The 12,642-nt window shown below is 37.8% G+C and overlaps 1 protein-coding gene across 1 annotated transcript in view; it reads left to right on the top strand.

Annotated features, from left to right (window-relative positions):
* Window positions 1-5,271, top strand: part of LOC145778822 (uncharacterized) — a 29,436-nt gene extending 24,165 nt beyond the window's left edge. Inside the window, exons 14-18 of the mRNA XM_082590406.1 lie at window positions 329-530; window positions 1,220-1,361; window positions 1,972-2,108; window positions 2,598-2,849; window positions 5,022-5,271. Coding sequence (XP_082446532.1) covers window positions 329-530; window positions 1,220-1,361; window positions 1,972-2,108; window positions 2,598-2,849; window positions 5,022-5,271 — 983 coding nt within the window. The remainder of the gene's footprint in view (window positions 1-328; window positions 531-1,219; window positions 1,362-1,971; window positions 2,109-2,597; window positions 2,850-5,021) is intronic.
* The last annotated feature ends 7,371 nt before the right edge of the window (window positions 5,272-12,642 follow it).

Raw genomic sequence — 12,642 nt, 5'->3', positions numbered from 1 at the left:
CTTTGTGAAGACGAAAAATACTTCTGCAATATTTTCAGTTTCAGCCACGTTGCATATAGAGATTGTGCACCTTGTAGCCTACTGTACCTATAGTAGCTTTTCTAAAATGATTTGCACTGTACAATGCTATTAGAGATGTAAAAGGGTTAAAATGTTAGCTGGAAATGTGTTGTGTCAACTTTACTGTAAGTAAACAATAAAAGAATAAATTTAGATGTGATAGAAGAGGTATTGAAATTATTCTAGTCTAGCTATGTCAAAAGGAAGGTTGAGAGTCACCAATTACTAAACAAGATTAACCTTTCACGACAACTTTCATGTTGTTTAGATAAGAAAACTCCGAAAAGGATCTATATTTGTAAATGCCGCAAGAAACATATTCCGATGATCTATGATCTCGAATTTGACTATTTTCTCCACATGGTGGCGCCACCCACACAACTCATAGTCGTTTTTGTGGTCAACAGCCTGTACTCTCGCAATACGCACAGCGACAAAATGCTCAACGACATGTACATTCTCAAAAACAAGTAAGATTAAACACTAGTTTCGAATCTAGGAAGCTAGAAACGAAACCAGAAAGATGGACCGCAACCTTGATGTCTAGAATCTTTTTTACCTTAAACAGCTCAATTTACATGTCGGCTGCAAGTTTTTGAAAAAGGGTAGTCCGTAACTGTTTTCTCTAAGTCTGCGAGACATAGTTTTACGAAATGGGTCTGTCAAGTGCTTTAGTCAAGCGCACATCCCGATAGCTGAACCATCTTTGATTGATCCTAAGGTTACGCACCCGACTCAAGATCACGCGGCGCGGTTCGACTCTTAGGGTGTGCGCTTGATCAACGCATTCAGAACTGCTCTCCATTCAGCGATACCTAGTGAATGGAATAATTCCCCTGCAACAACACTTTAACAATCGGAAAACTTCATTCTGTCAATCTCGGTAACCAGCCCTACGTCAAAAGCCTCTAGAAGTATGCGAAACTAGCAGGAATGACCTATCAAGGCTTTGTCGGTTCTAGGATAAAGATTCAAAACCAAACCAACCAAAGTTCGGCGCTGAGCTAATCCAGCGGACTGTCGGTCGCTTGTATCAAACGTTATGCATGATTGACTTAAAACGAAGAATGTGCCGTTTAGTCACTGTGACTGCTATCATCCTTTTTTCATGTATTTTGCTTTTTATGTTTGTCTTTACAAAAAATATGTATTTACACAGAAACCGCAATCAAGTTTGCCTACAAAGCCGCTATGACCGCTACAGGGTGCTCCGTTACGACGTCGCTGTAGCGAAATCAAAAACCTATCGTTCTATTCCACTGCTTTTAGGACGTCACAATGCTGTACCAGGAATGGCCATGGTTAGTTATATTTACTCATCCAACCAGAAGTTGCCATTTTTACACCATTTCAACGTTTCTATAAACAATGTAAAAATAAAACATGTTGCTGGTCGGGCAGTATGAATATGCAGAGGCCTGCAACCAGGGCCGTGGAGAGAATAATTTGGGCCCGGTACCAATAAGACTCGGGCCCCAAATCAAGACATTTTAGAGAAAAACGCACTAGCCTATATCCAAAGAATACGCTGTGGATTTTTCAAGTTTCCGGGCCCCTAAAATCATCCCGGATCAAAAAGTACCTCCTGGACCCCTGTCAACAATACTGTCTACAACTTTTGCTTTGTGTTGGATTAAATGTAAACTCAACGGTCGGCTGCAAAGCTGAATGGTGAGAGTCCGTGCGACACTCAAACGAGTTCAGATTGGATACCTCTCAAGAGTATGCTTTGTGATTTCAACATGTCACTTAATAGCGTGTCTCATGGCCTTTAGAGTTAGCCCGAAAAAGTTGCCCGAGTTGCGCGAAAAAGAAAAAAAAACAAAAAGAGTCGAGACTGTGCCGCGACCACTCGGTCAAATGGCGGAACACTTATCATTCACTGAAAATCGCTTGTGTAACAACTTGCAGATGTACTGCGGTGGAAGGCTTGTTTTTGCTGATCACATTTTCAACGGTTATGGAAATGCGAAGAAAGACTTTTTAAAACAAGTGATGAAATCAAGAATGGAATATGCTAGAGGACATTTTCTTCCTGATGACTTCAGGTGATTTGTAAACATTTTTTCCTAATTCTAATTTAGGCAAGGATGTCAAATGACAGAAACGTTTGGAAGACCATGATCGCCAACGTCTGAATCAGATCGGGCACATAATCATCATCAATTTAGGCAAGGGTATAAGTATTAATCTACTATCAATCTATATTTCCAATGTGCTTATGCTGTAAAGGTTATCGAACCAGTCACGAGTTATTGGTATCTGACGCTAACACTTGTGAATAAACTACATCGAGACGCACCACATCCTATACTGCAGATAAACGTGTTCACTAAAATCCGTAGACATATCTACTGTGCATGGGCATCAGTAAAGCAGCGTACCTGCCTGAGTACATTTTTTATAGAACACATTTAACAACAAGCTTAGTCGAGAAAAAACAAACATATTTGTTGACATAAAAAGTAAATTCAGTTGCCGCTGATAAACTGCTAGTGACCTATTAATTCTCATTGAGAACTCTACAATCATGACAGGTTTACACCAGATCGGGGCAAGACTGGGTTTCGAGCAGCTTGGGGCGGGGAAATGAGAGGTGCCGGTGTCAACGGAAAAGGAGAACCGGGAATGTTTCTTACATCTCATAGGCAACTCCAGGAAGCAAAAAGACAGCAAAGTTTATCGGAAAATCGAGCTCTCACTGTCAGCCTAGCTCACGCTTCAAAATCAGACTCAGATGTTACGTCATCATCTTTGGTCTTACCACAAACTGGACCCCCAGCCCATAAGTATGTGGCTCTTAATGTGGTTTGTTTTGCTTTTCAAGTTTTATATGATCATAAAAACGAGTGACTTATCTGCCCGTAAAACTGTTTATTTTACATTGAATTTAAATGAGACCTACATTTTTTGTTTTACCTGGAATGAGAGTGAAAAGTTTTAATTTGATGACAACCCGCATAAAAACCATTAGTTATTCTGCTCTTACATGCCATTAGACTAAAATTTTATTCCTCAAGGTCCTTCTGTAACTTTTTGTTCGTAAAACGATATCACGCTATCACATCGCCATGTCATAGTTGGATCACGTCATGTAATATAGTATAATTAGTCATGCTTTGATACACATTAAAATTGTTGCAGAAAAGTGTGTTGCGATGTTACCTTCGCAATTATGACTTTTATGTTCCTCTTCAGTCAGCAAAATCCGTCATTTGTACATGGATGCAACGGCTATCGTTTGTCTGTTAAATGTTTGAACGGTCCTATACTAAAGGCAGGGCCGGATTTAGACCATGAGAGGCCCTAGGCTATTCCATTTATGAGGCCCCTCCCTATTTTTGAGCTCAGAATTTCTCTCTAAACAACATCACATGTCATTGCTTAATGTTAAAAATATGAGTGCATTAAACTCTTCGTTCTTTTCATTTTCCACATTCATGGGTGCAAATATTTAATCAACAGAATAAAAATTTAGTTAAGACAGTTTTGCTTTTATTTCTTTGATCAAACAACCGTTGCAGTAATTGTAAAGTTTATTTACGAGGACATAAGAAATAGTTACAGCCATCAAATAGAGTACTAGGCTACCAATTTTTTTTCTAGTTTTCGTCAAAGCAAAATCATGCAAAAGTTCATCAAAATTTATCTGTTTAAGTTTGTCACTCTCAATGCATAGAATGCTCAATGCTCACAACCTTTCTTGACATTGTCGATCTCAGTTTTTTTTTAATGCTTTTGAGCCTTGAGAAAGATCTCTCTCCTGAGTAGTTAGTGACAAGTGTTAAGCTTAGAAACAGTCTTAATATTGCTTCCACATCAGGAAAGGCAGTGTTAATTATTTCCTTGCACATAACTTCATAAAGGTCTCCATGAGACAAGGAAATAGATTGTTCTTCTGTACCGGTAAGCCCTTGTTTTTGTGTTTGTCCCACGTACAAAATAATGAAAATGTGGAAGTTCATCAGTAAGTTTCTGGTCACCATCTTCCGGATACGCTTCCTTTAAAAGTTTCAAACCTTGGTTGTCCAATTTCATTTTTAGCCAAAACTCTGGTGGGCTAAGGTTATCACTATCATGGAGAGCATTGCACGCTTGAGGCAAAGCTCCCTGTTTTCTTGCAAATCATCTAAGTCTTCTTCGTAACAACAGAAGGACAGTTGATGCTGCCATTTTCAAAATTAAAAAAAAAACACTGGATTCTCCAAGAAAACCACTAGATTATTGCAAAAACCACTAAATCTAGTGGAAAACCACTAGGAGTGGCAGCCTTGATGTCAACTACCGATACTGTTTTTTTGCAGAGAAGACTATAGGGTACTTTAACATAGAAGCTTCCAGCAGAATGCGCTTAATGCTTGCCTTTATTATGATGCAAACGACGTAATAATGACTGTTTACAACGTGGTTGAAACCAGTTGTGTATAGAAATTTCGGTGTCCGACAAATTTTTCTTAAGCAATTGTTCGTAAAGCAATTCTTCGTAAGCAATTGTTCGTAAAACAATTGTTCGTAAACTTAATTCTTCGTAAAACAACTCTTCCTAAAGCATTTTTTCGTGCATGCAGTTGAAATTTGATGTATACGAAGAAATGCTTTACGAAGAATTGTTTTACGGATTTCATTTTATGAACAACAGTTTACGAACAATTGTTTTACGAAAAACTGTTTACGAAGAATTGCTTTACGAAGAATTGCTTACGAAAAATTCGCCTATAACCAGAAATTTCTACTCTGAAAAGCTTGATGTAAGCTAAAGATACTTTAGGTAGGGTTTAAACTTGTCAAGTTTTTAAAAGAATTACAAACTTCGAAACCGAATTTCGAGGCCCCTGGACGTTGAGGCCCTAGGCTTCAGCCTGCCTAGCCTATTGGTAAATCCGGCCCTGACTAAAGGCTATTACTTGTGCAAAGCAACTCCGTCGCTTGTCATTACTTATAGCACTTCGTATTCTTTCCAGGAGGTTGGAAACAGCCAAGGATTTTATTCACTTCAGTTTGTCGACCCTTATGTACACTCAACCCCAGTCTCGGCGCTCCTCCACCTCCGCTCAGCAGATTCCTGCCGAGAAAGAATTGATCTTGGTCCGACCCAAAACAACATCCAGCTACCTAGCTCCTGCTTCCCAGTCTATTCTGGAAGAGGATGAGGATGGCAGTTTCACATTGGACGATTTGTATAGTTATGTGAAAATGCAAAGTGTTAAGTGATGCATTTATCAACAAAATAAATATAAATCGAATGAATTATTATTAAGTTATGTTTCACATAATTATTATTTTTCTTTTCTAAAACAATCAGCACTTTTTGAATTCGGTTTTCTTGTATTCGTTCAGTGTATTCATCAATTTGATAAAGCTAGAATATTAATATAATAAGGCTAATAAATAAAATAAATCTACATATTTTGCATGAATATCAAATCAAATATTTTGATGACTTTTTGGGTCTAGTTAAGTGGTTATTTAAGCAATAGATTAAAATTTACTAAAACAGGTCGTCTGTAGGCCTATCTACATTTTAGAATTGATTTTATTTTTAACGTATTGTCCAAACAATCACAAATTCGTTTAAAGTGCATATAAACATGCAATTTCATGTGCAAAAGGTAGAATAAGTCGTTTTATTAACAACTCTTTATTAGCCTATACGCATTAGGGTGTACGGTTTTTTACAACCTATAATGAAACCATTGTTTTTTGTCGGGAAATAAGTAGTTATGACCGCATGTGAAATATTTTTTCTCAACTCCATCGTTTCGAGGTCCCAACTGTCACTTTTCTACATTTAAGCAAACCTTATCTACAGTGTGTACCAAAAAAATAAACGCATCTCTTGATTTGCATTAAATGATGTATTTTCTTGCTTCTGCTTCAAAGGCAACAAACCCAATATATTAGCAAGTGCAACAATAACTTCTGTCCATTTTTTATTATTACGAGAACATTTAAGTTGAGTATTGCTGAGCACACAAAAAAGTAGATACATTTTTGGTACACACTGTATGAAACCATTAACACTACTAAAGTACTACAATGTTCAATGCATTCCTTTGGTGCTTTTCTACACCAAAATTTGGAAATACCAGTTTGAAAACAAACATTGCAAACGCTACCATAACACAAAAAGCACAAAATCACATCAAAAACGAACAACAAGATTAAATTTTATTGAAGCAACATTCAGGGCTGTGGAGCCAAGCATTTTCTCTGGAGCTGGAGCCTTTTTTTTTGAATGTCTGGAGCCGGAGCTAAAAAAATGTTACCTGCTCTAGCTTCAGGGTTGGGTAGCCTAATCTTGATTAGCTTAAAATCAAGTAGTAATACTGATAAACTGATGACATGAAGCTGCAAAATTACTACTTTAGTGTGCTTGCCCTTTAAACAGAATTTTATATGCTACAATGCAAATTACTAAGCCGTTGTTTCTTACTGTGGTAAATGCTATAAATGTACTTAATGGAGCTGGACCAATTTTTTTTAAATTTGCAGCTCTGGAGCTATTGCATGAATGCTTAATGGCTCCGAAGCTAGAACCGAAGCTATTGGATAAATGCTTGATAGCGCTAGAGCCGGAGCTAATGCTCTCTTACAGTGACTCCACAGCCTTGGCAACATTGAATGCTGCAAGTAATCAGGGCATCATCTAAATAACATAACCATTTATTCTATCATCAACATCTTTACTTTTTTCCTATGCCTGCATATCATGTTATCTTTTACTTTTCCTTCAGAAATGCATTTTTTTACAAAACCAATTGCTCTTTCATTTGACATCTGATTGTTTTTTATGAATGCCAGATATTTGGGGGTACCGAGTGATATTAAACATGGTGAACATTGCATGCTAATGTCATAAAAAGAGGCAAGTTTCTTTTTACTTCTCAGCAACTTTTTCTGTTGTTGCTTTATTTAATTGGTTGGTAGTTATTTTACGGACATTCGGCTGTTAGTAGCTGAAGTTGCCATTTTACAGTGTTGCAAAACTACCATAAAATATTCTGTGAATGAATTGAATAAGGAAAAGTATAATGATATGCTGCAAGTACCATGTAGCTGTATTTTTTATTTTTTTCAAATAATAATTTAACTATTAGTTTCAGAGACTAATGAGTACTGAGCAACATTGTACGTCACAAAATGGCTGAGATGGGAAGCTGCACATCCAGGCAATAGCTCTTCATGTTTGTCAATTTTGAGTGGCCCATTGGAGTTGACTACCTACCAGCAAACAGTACTAACAGTGCTGGACCATGTCACTGACAACCTTTAAACTAAACAGTTCAATATTATGTTATTCTATTCCTTATATCATTGAAGCAAGGCTAAAGTATTTTTGGCTTGCTAATGAGATTAATTATTGAACTTGAAATTATAGTGCAAGTCGACCCCCGGCATCATCATTAAGCTGACTAGGACACTTTTGGGGCCCTTGCAGCCATTGTTTGGGGCCCTTCCAGCCCCATAGTTCTTTGAACCCCAGGCTAGTGACTACTGTGGCACACTTTTTTATATATCTAACTCTTAATGTTACACATACAAACTGCAAAAAGCTTCAAAGTCCTTTTTAGTGGTTAAAATTCTCCTCCCCAGTACCATGATTTTACACCAAATTTCTTTCTTGAGTTGGGACCTCGAATTGTTGGAGTAGGAAAAAAATATTTGAGATTATGAGTTTTTAGCTTATTTCCCGACAAAAAAAATTGGTTTTGCCGGAAAATTTGAAAAAAAGTTTTGAAACCGTACACCCTAATACGCATACTTTCCAAAAAAAGTGTTGAATAATCATGTTATTGAAATTCCTTGAATAAATACGTATACACTGAAGCACATGCACAGTTGATATAGGGGTATTTCTCATGTTTTAACACGTATTTCGCATTATGTTTCAATTTATATCTGGTATCGAAGAAAAATAATACAAGTAGCGATTTATAGCCACTGCTGACATGGGCTTGGGAAATGAAATTTACTAAATAAGTTCTTTTGGCTCGTTTTGTAAAATAACTTCGTTGATATCCGTCCATACGTCATCCAGATGCTCTTCATCGCTATACAGTGGCACTGAATAAACGTTTGCAGGAGAAGATTGTGGTGTTAAGGGTTTAGGAGACAGGATGGTAGTGTTGAATGTACTAATAGAAGATACAGGAAAGCTTCCTTGTTTTGGACATGTTTTCAGGTTCTCAAAAGAACAGTGAGGTGGTTGAGAGTTAATTTCAGGATGCAAGAAATGAAGATTGGTGGGAAATTGGATGTTGAAATCCGGCAAAATATTAGGAGTCCAGTCAGACTGACTTACAGTACTGTAACATGGTCCAGAAAACCCAGTGTTTGTAAAAGTAGTTTGGTTTTCTAAAAGAGCATACGGCGTTTTTGTCACTACTGCTGTCTTTTCAAAAGATGCAGTTGCCATTTTTTCAGAAGCTTGAAGGTTAAGTTCAACTTTTTCCTTTCCTCTTTCACTTGCTAATGCTTTAGCTCCCAGCTCAGCGGCATCAATTGCTTGTATCATGCTGTGATCTTCATCGCTTCCGCACCAGAATCTCCTCCTGTCGCTCCAATCTTTTATTCCATTCAAGCAATCTTCCAAGAACCGGATATATCTGCACGCCATCTAGTAAAATAAAATTTCAGAAAAATTTAGTTTCCTAAATTAGTCAGGCTATTCTATCCATCGTTATATTGATAAAACTTATTTCTTCATCGTTTGATGGTTTTGTTTTCTTTACAACTCCAAGCTTCGAGGGCTCTGGCTTTTATCACCCTTGAGCAGTGGCGGTGACCCAGCTAGATGCTTGGGCAGGTGTCGATCAGTTATTGGACATTGATAATCCTGTTGGCGGAGACTACGCAGTCCATCTGGCGCAGTTACTGATGGTGTATTCTGAGGTATGTTCCTCAAACGCATTCACAGATCGCGGATGGTGCCATCCCCATTTGTGGATGTTGGAGCGGAATAGTCTGAGGCCATTGCGCAGGCAGGTGAGCCACAACGTGGTATTTCTTGGCAGAAGCATTGCGGTTGGATGGAGGCCAGTATCGGAGATGAAGCTTTGAAGTAAAGTACATTTTTTTTTTCAAATTCAGCCTCCATTGGTGGTCCTCGTCCTCTCAGGTAGCCGCACTGATGGCTTGGTCTTCAGCAGCTTTCCTTTGGTTAACGGAAAATAATAAAAAGACACGTACTTATCTATGTCTATAGTATCTGTTTCATATTTTCGACATGCGTGTAAAGATACTTGAGGCTTAATTGAGACAATATTGGACTGAAAGTATAAAAAATACTTGTTGAAATACAGTCACACTTCTGCATCAACAGTGATGCTAAAATATTGATGTGAGTTACAAAGGATTTAAGCTAGAGCTAACACAATTAGCTGCGATTTACGGTAGTATTGACTTGGGAGAGGCATTTTAGTGCAAGTTGAGAGTAGGCTATATTTTTCATTTGCTTCTTACAACAGGAAGTTTCTCGGAGCTAAAAAATATTTAAGGTGTTCAGTTATTTAGCATTTGAATTAACAGGTTTCGGCGTCTTACTATACCGTAGCCTATGGATAATAATTGTAGATAATAGTCTACACAAAATTATTCTTATAAAAAAAATGGAAATTGGGTTATCCATTTGTTACGTTCCTACCCAGACAGCAAAATCCATCATTTTTACATTGATTCAACGTCTGCAGACATTGTACCAAAGTAAAAATGACAAATTTTGCTGTCTGGATAACAACCCTTGTGCTCTAATGAATTTCGATGTTAGAAAAACAAAGACAATGATAAAAATTAATTTTGGGCTTTAGCATGCATGCATAAAATTTTTATCAATGCTTTTATCATTAAACATTTTGTTTTAAAAAACATTAAGTTTGGGATTATTCAGAACCACAATTCCAACCTGTAAAGTTTGTTTTTTGTGTAATTTTCTTCCTTCCGGCAGGTGAATTGGGATCACATTCTGCAAAGCCTTTAAATGCTCGTTGAACTTTTTTAACCTTTCCCGTTCCTTGATTGCTGCATTTGGCCTCTGTGCAGGTCGCCTTTGCCCTTCCGGAATCACCTTTTTGACTTTTTCTTTTCCTGTTTCACATGTCCGCTTCCTGGACGACGATGCTCGGGGCATTTTGAAGAGTCAAGTAGAAAGCCAACCGATGGCAAAGCGATGACTTAAAGTGCCTCTGACAGGTAAATAAATTCGCTAAATTTACCTAAGATACCAAAAAGATGACACTAACAAACTTCCCTGACCAGCAAATCGTAAAAAATATCAACAGGCTACTAAGTTACACGCTTGCAAACTTTCGTTGACATCGGCGAATCTGGCACTCATTCAATTGCGAAAATAAAAACGGCAACACTGCTGTGACGTCACAGTAAGCGGGAAGGATGCATTCTTTCTCTGTGATGACTTGGTAATGTATGGTACGGCTACTACAAAACGTGAATGTGTGGGGCTTTGTTGGTCTAAAGCAGGGGTTCTTAACCGGGGGTAAATTTACCCCCTGGGGGTAAATTTCACCGACCGAGGGGGTAAATTTACTGAATCATAAATTAAAGTAAATTTCATATTTTCAGTTATTAAAAAACTGGTAGTATTGCACTCGATTTTGATTCAAATTTACGCTTAGGCTTAATGTAAGTTTTCGTCGTTTTCTTTTATCTCCACGCAAGTAGACAACCAGTTTCATTTCAGCAGCGCATGTGTGCTACAATTTTGGAAAAAATGGATAAATTGATTTCTTTCAACAAAATAATATATCCTGGAATTATACGGGTTTACTTTGCACAGACGGTGTCCCTTCTATGCTCGGTGCTAAGTCTGGCTTTACAACTCCGGTGAGAAAACGCGCACCGAACATCATTTCTACTCACTGTGCCCTTCATCGACATGCACTGGCAAGTAAAAACCTTCCAGAATATTTGAAAGCAGTATTGAAGCATGTGGTTGAATGTGTGAATTTTATCAGGGCACGTGCTCTTAATCATCGTCTTTTCAAAGTGGTTTGTGGTCAGATGGGATCAAAACACTCTGTTCTCCTTTATCACACCGAAGTTCGGTGGCTCTCTATAGGGGTCTTGCTTTGTCTCGAGTTTTCGAACTACATGGTGAAATCGAGATTTTTCTTCGAGAACGCAAATCCCCGTTGAGCTTTTTGCGACAACAAATTTATTGGTGCATTGGCTTACTTGACAGACATTTTTTCAAGTTTGAACCAGCTCAATGTGCAAATGCAAAGAAAAGTGTTAGCATTAGACAATATTAGATCTGAGTAGAAGAGTTCAAAAAGGAATTTACGCAAATTTTGCAACATTTGATGATTGGAAAGTCAGTAGAAGTCGCAACGAGATTTCTGACCTCAAAGTCGAAATATGCCAGCACCTTGCCGCCTTAAAAAAGAACTTTGACGGTTACTTCGAAGGTGAAAGTTTTAACAGTACCGGTACTGCTCTTTGGATAACTCATCCTTTCGAAGCAAAGTTAGAAAGTATTGCTGACGATGATCTTTGCAAAGATGAATTGATTGATCTTCAATGTTCAACAACGCTTTGTTCCAAATTCTTATCGTGCAATGGTGACTTTTCCAAGTTTTGATGTGGATTAGTCGAAGAGTTTCCTACGCAGACTAAGCGTGTATTTGAAGTTATTATACTTTTTTCAACTATTTATCTGTGTGAAGCAGTGTGCTCTTCACTGTTGACTATTAAAACAAAACATCGATCTCGCTTAGTTCCCAAAGACGACATGCGAGTAGCTCTTTCAACGACTGTTCCAAGAATCTCCAAAATTGTTCGTGGAAAGCAAGCACAAAAGTCATTTGAGTAGACATTATTTTTCACAGAATCCCGTCAAGAACAATCGTGTCTTCGGCAAATAAACAGCTTGTTTCTGATATTTGCCAAGGTAAATCCAAACAAAAAAGGATGTTTTGCATTTCTTCGCATGGTTGACTGGACTCGATGACATCACAAGGGGCCATCAAAACGGTGGGGGTAAATTTTACTTTTTTCATTTGGCAAGGGGTAAACGAGACAAAAAAGGTTAAGAACCCCTGGTCTAAAGCATGTGCAAATTGAGAATTACCGAAATGAAAAAGTGAACTTATTATTACTATCAGGTTTCGATCAAATAGGTTGAGTTTACTTTTATCAAACAGCATCTCAATTCAATTGAAATTGCAGTTTCATAGGGCTACAATTTTCATACTTTTTTTATTTGTCCTAATCTGGCTATAGCCATTTGCAGTGTAACAACAGTATCTCACAAACAGTAGCCTACCTTTAATTTATGGTTGAGGCAACGCCAACGAATTGCTGTTTATGTGACATTGTCAGTGACAAAGACCGTGTGCTTTCTTTTCCCACTTTCCCACAAAACAAGGTACTGAGAAGAAAATGGTCAAAGTTTTCTTCAAGTGTTCGAAAGTGGGATGGGCCATACAAAACTAGTCGTATATGTTCACTTCACTGAAGATGATTTTGTATATAGGCCTACCACTCCAGTACAAATGCCTACAGGCATGTGTTGGAGTGTATACTACAAGGTGATGCTCTCGGAAGCAACAATCGAATTGTGATGCC

This window comes from Aplidium turbinatum, chromosome 10 (genome assembly GCF_918807975.1).
Source record: "Aplidium turbinatum chromosome 10, kaAplTurb1.1, whole genome shotgun sequence".
NCBI classification, from domain to species: Eukaryota; Metazoa; Chordata; class Ascidiacea; order Aplousobranchia; family Polyclinidae; genus Aplidium; species Aplidium turbinatum.
The sequence above is the reverse complement of the archived record's forward strand: the minus strand, read 5'-3'. Positions and strand labels throughout refer to the sequence as shown.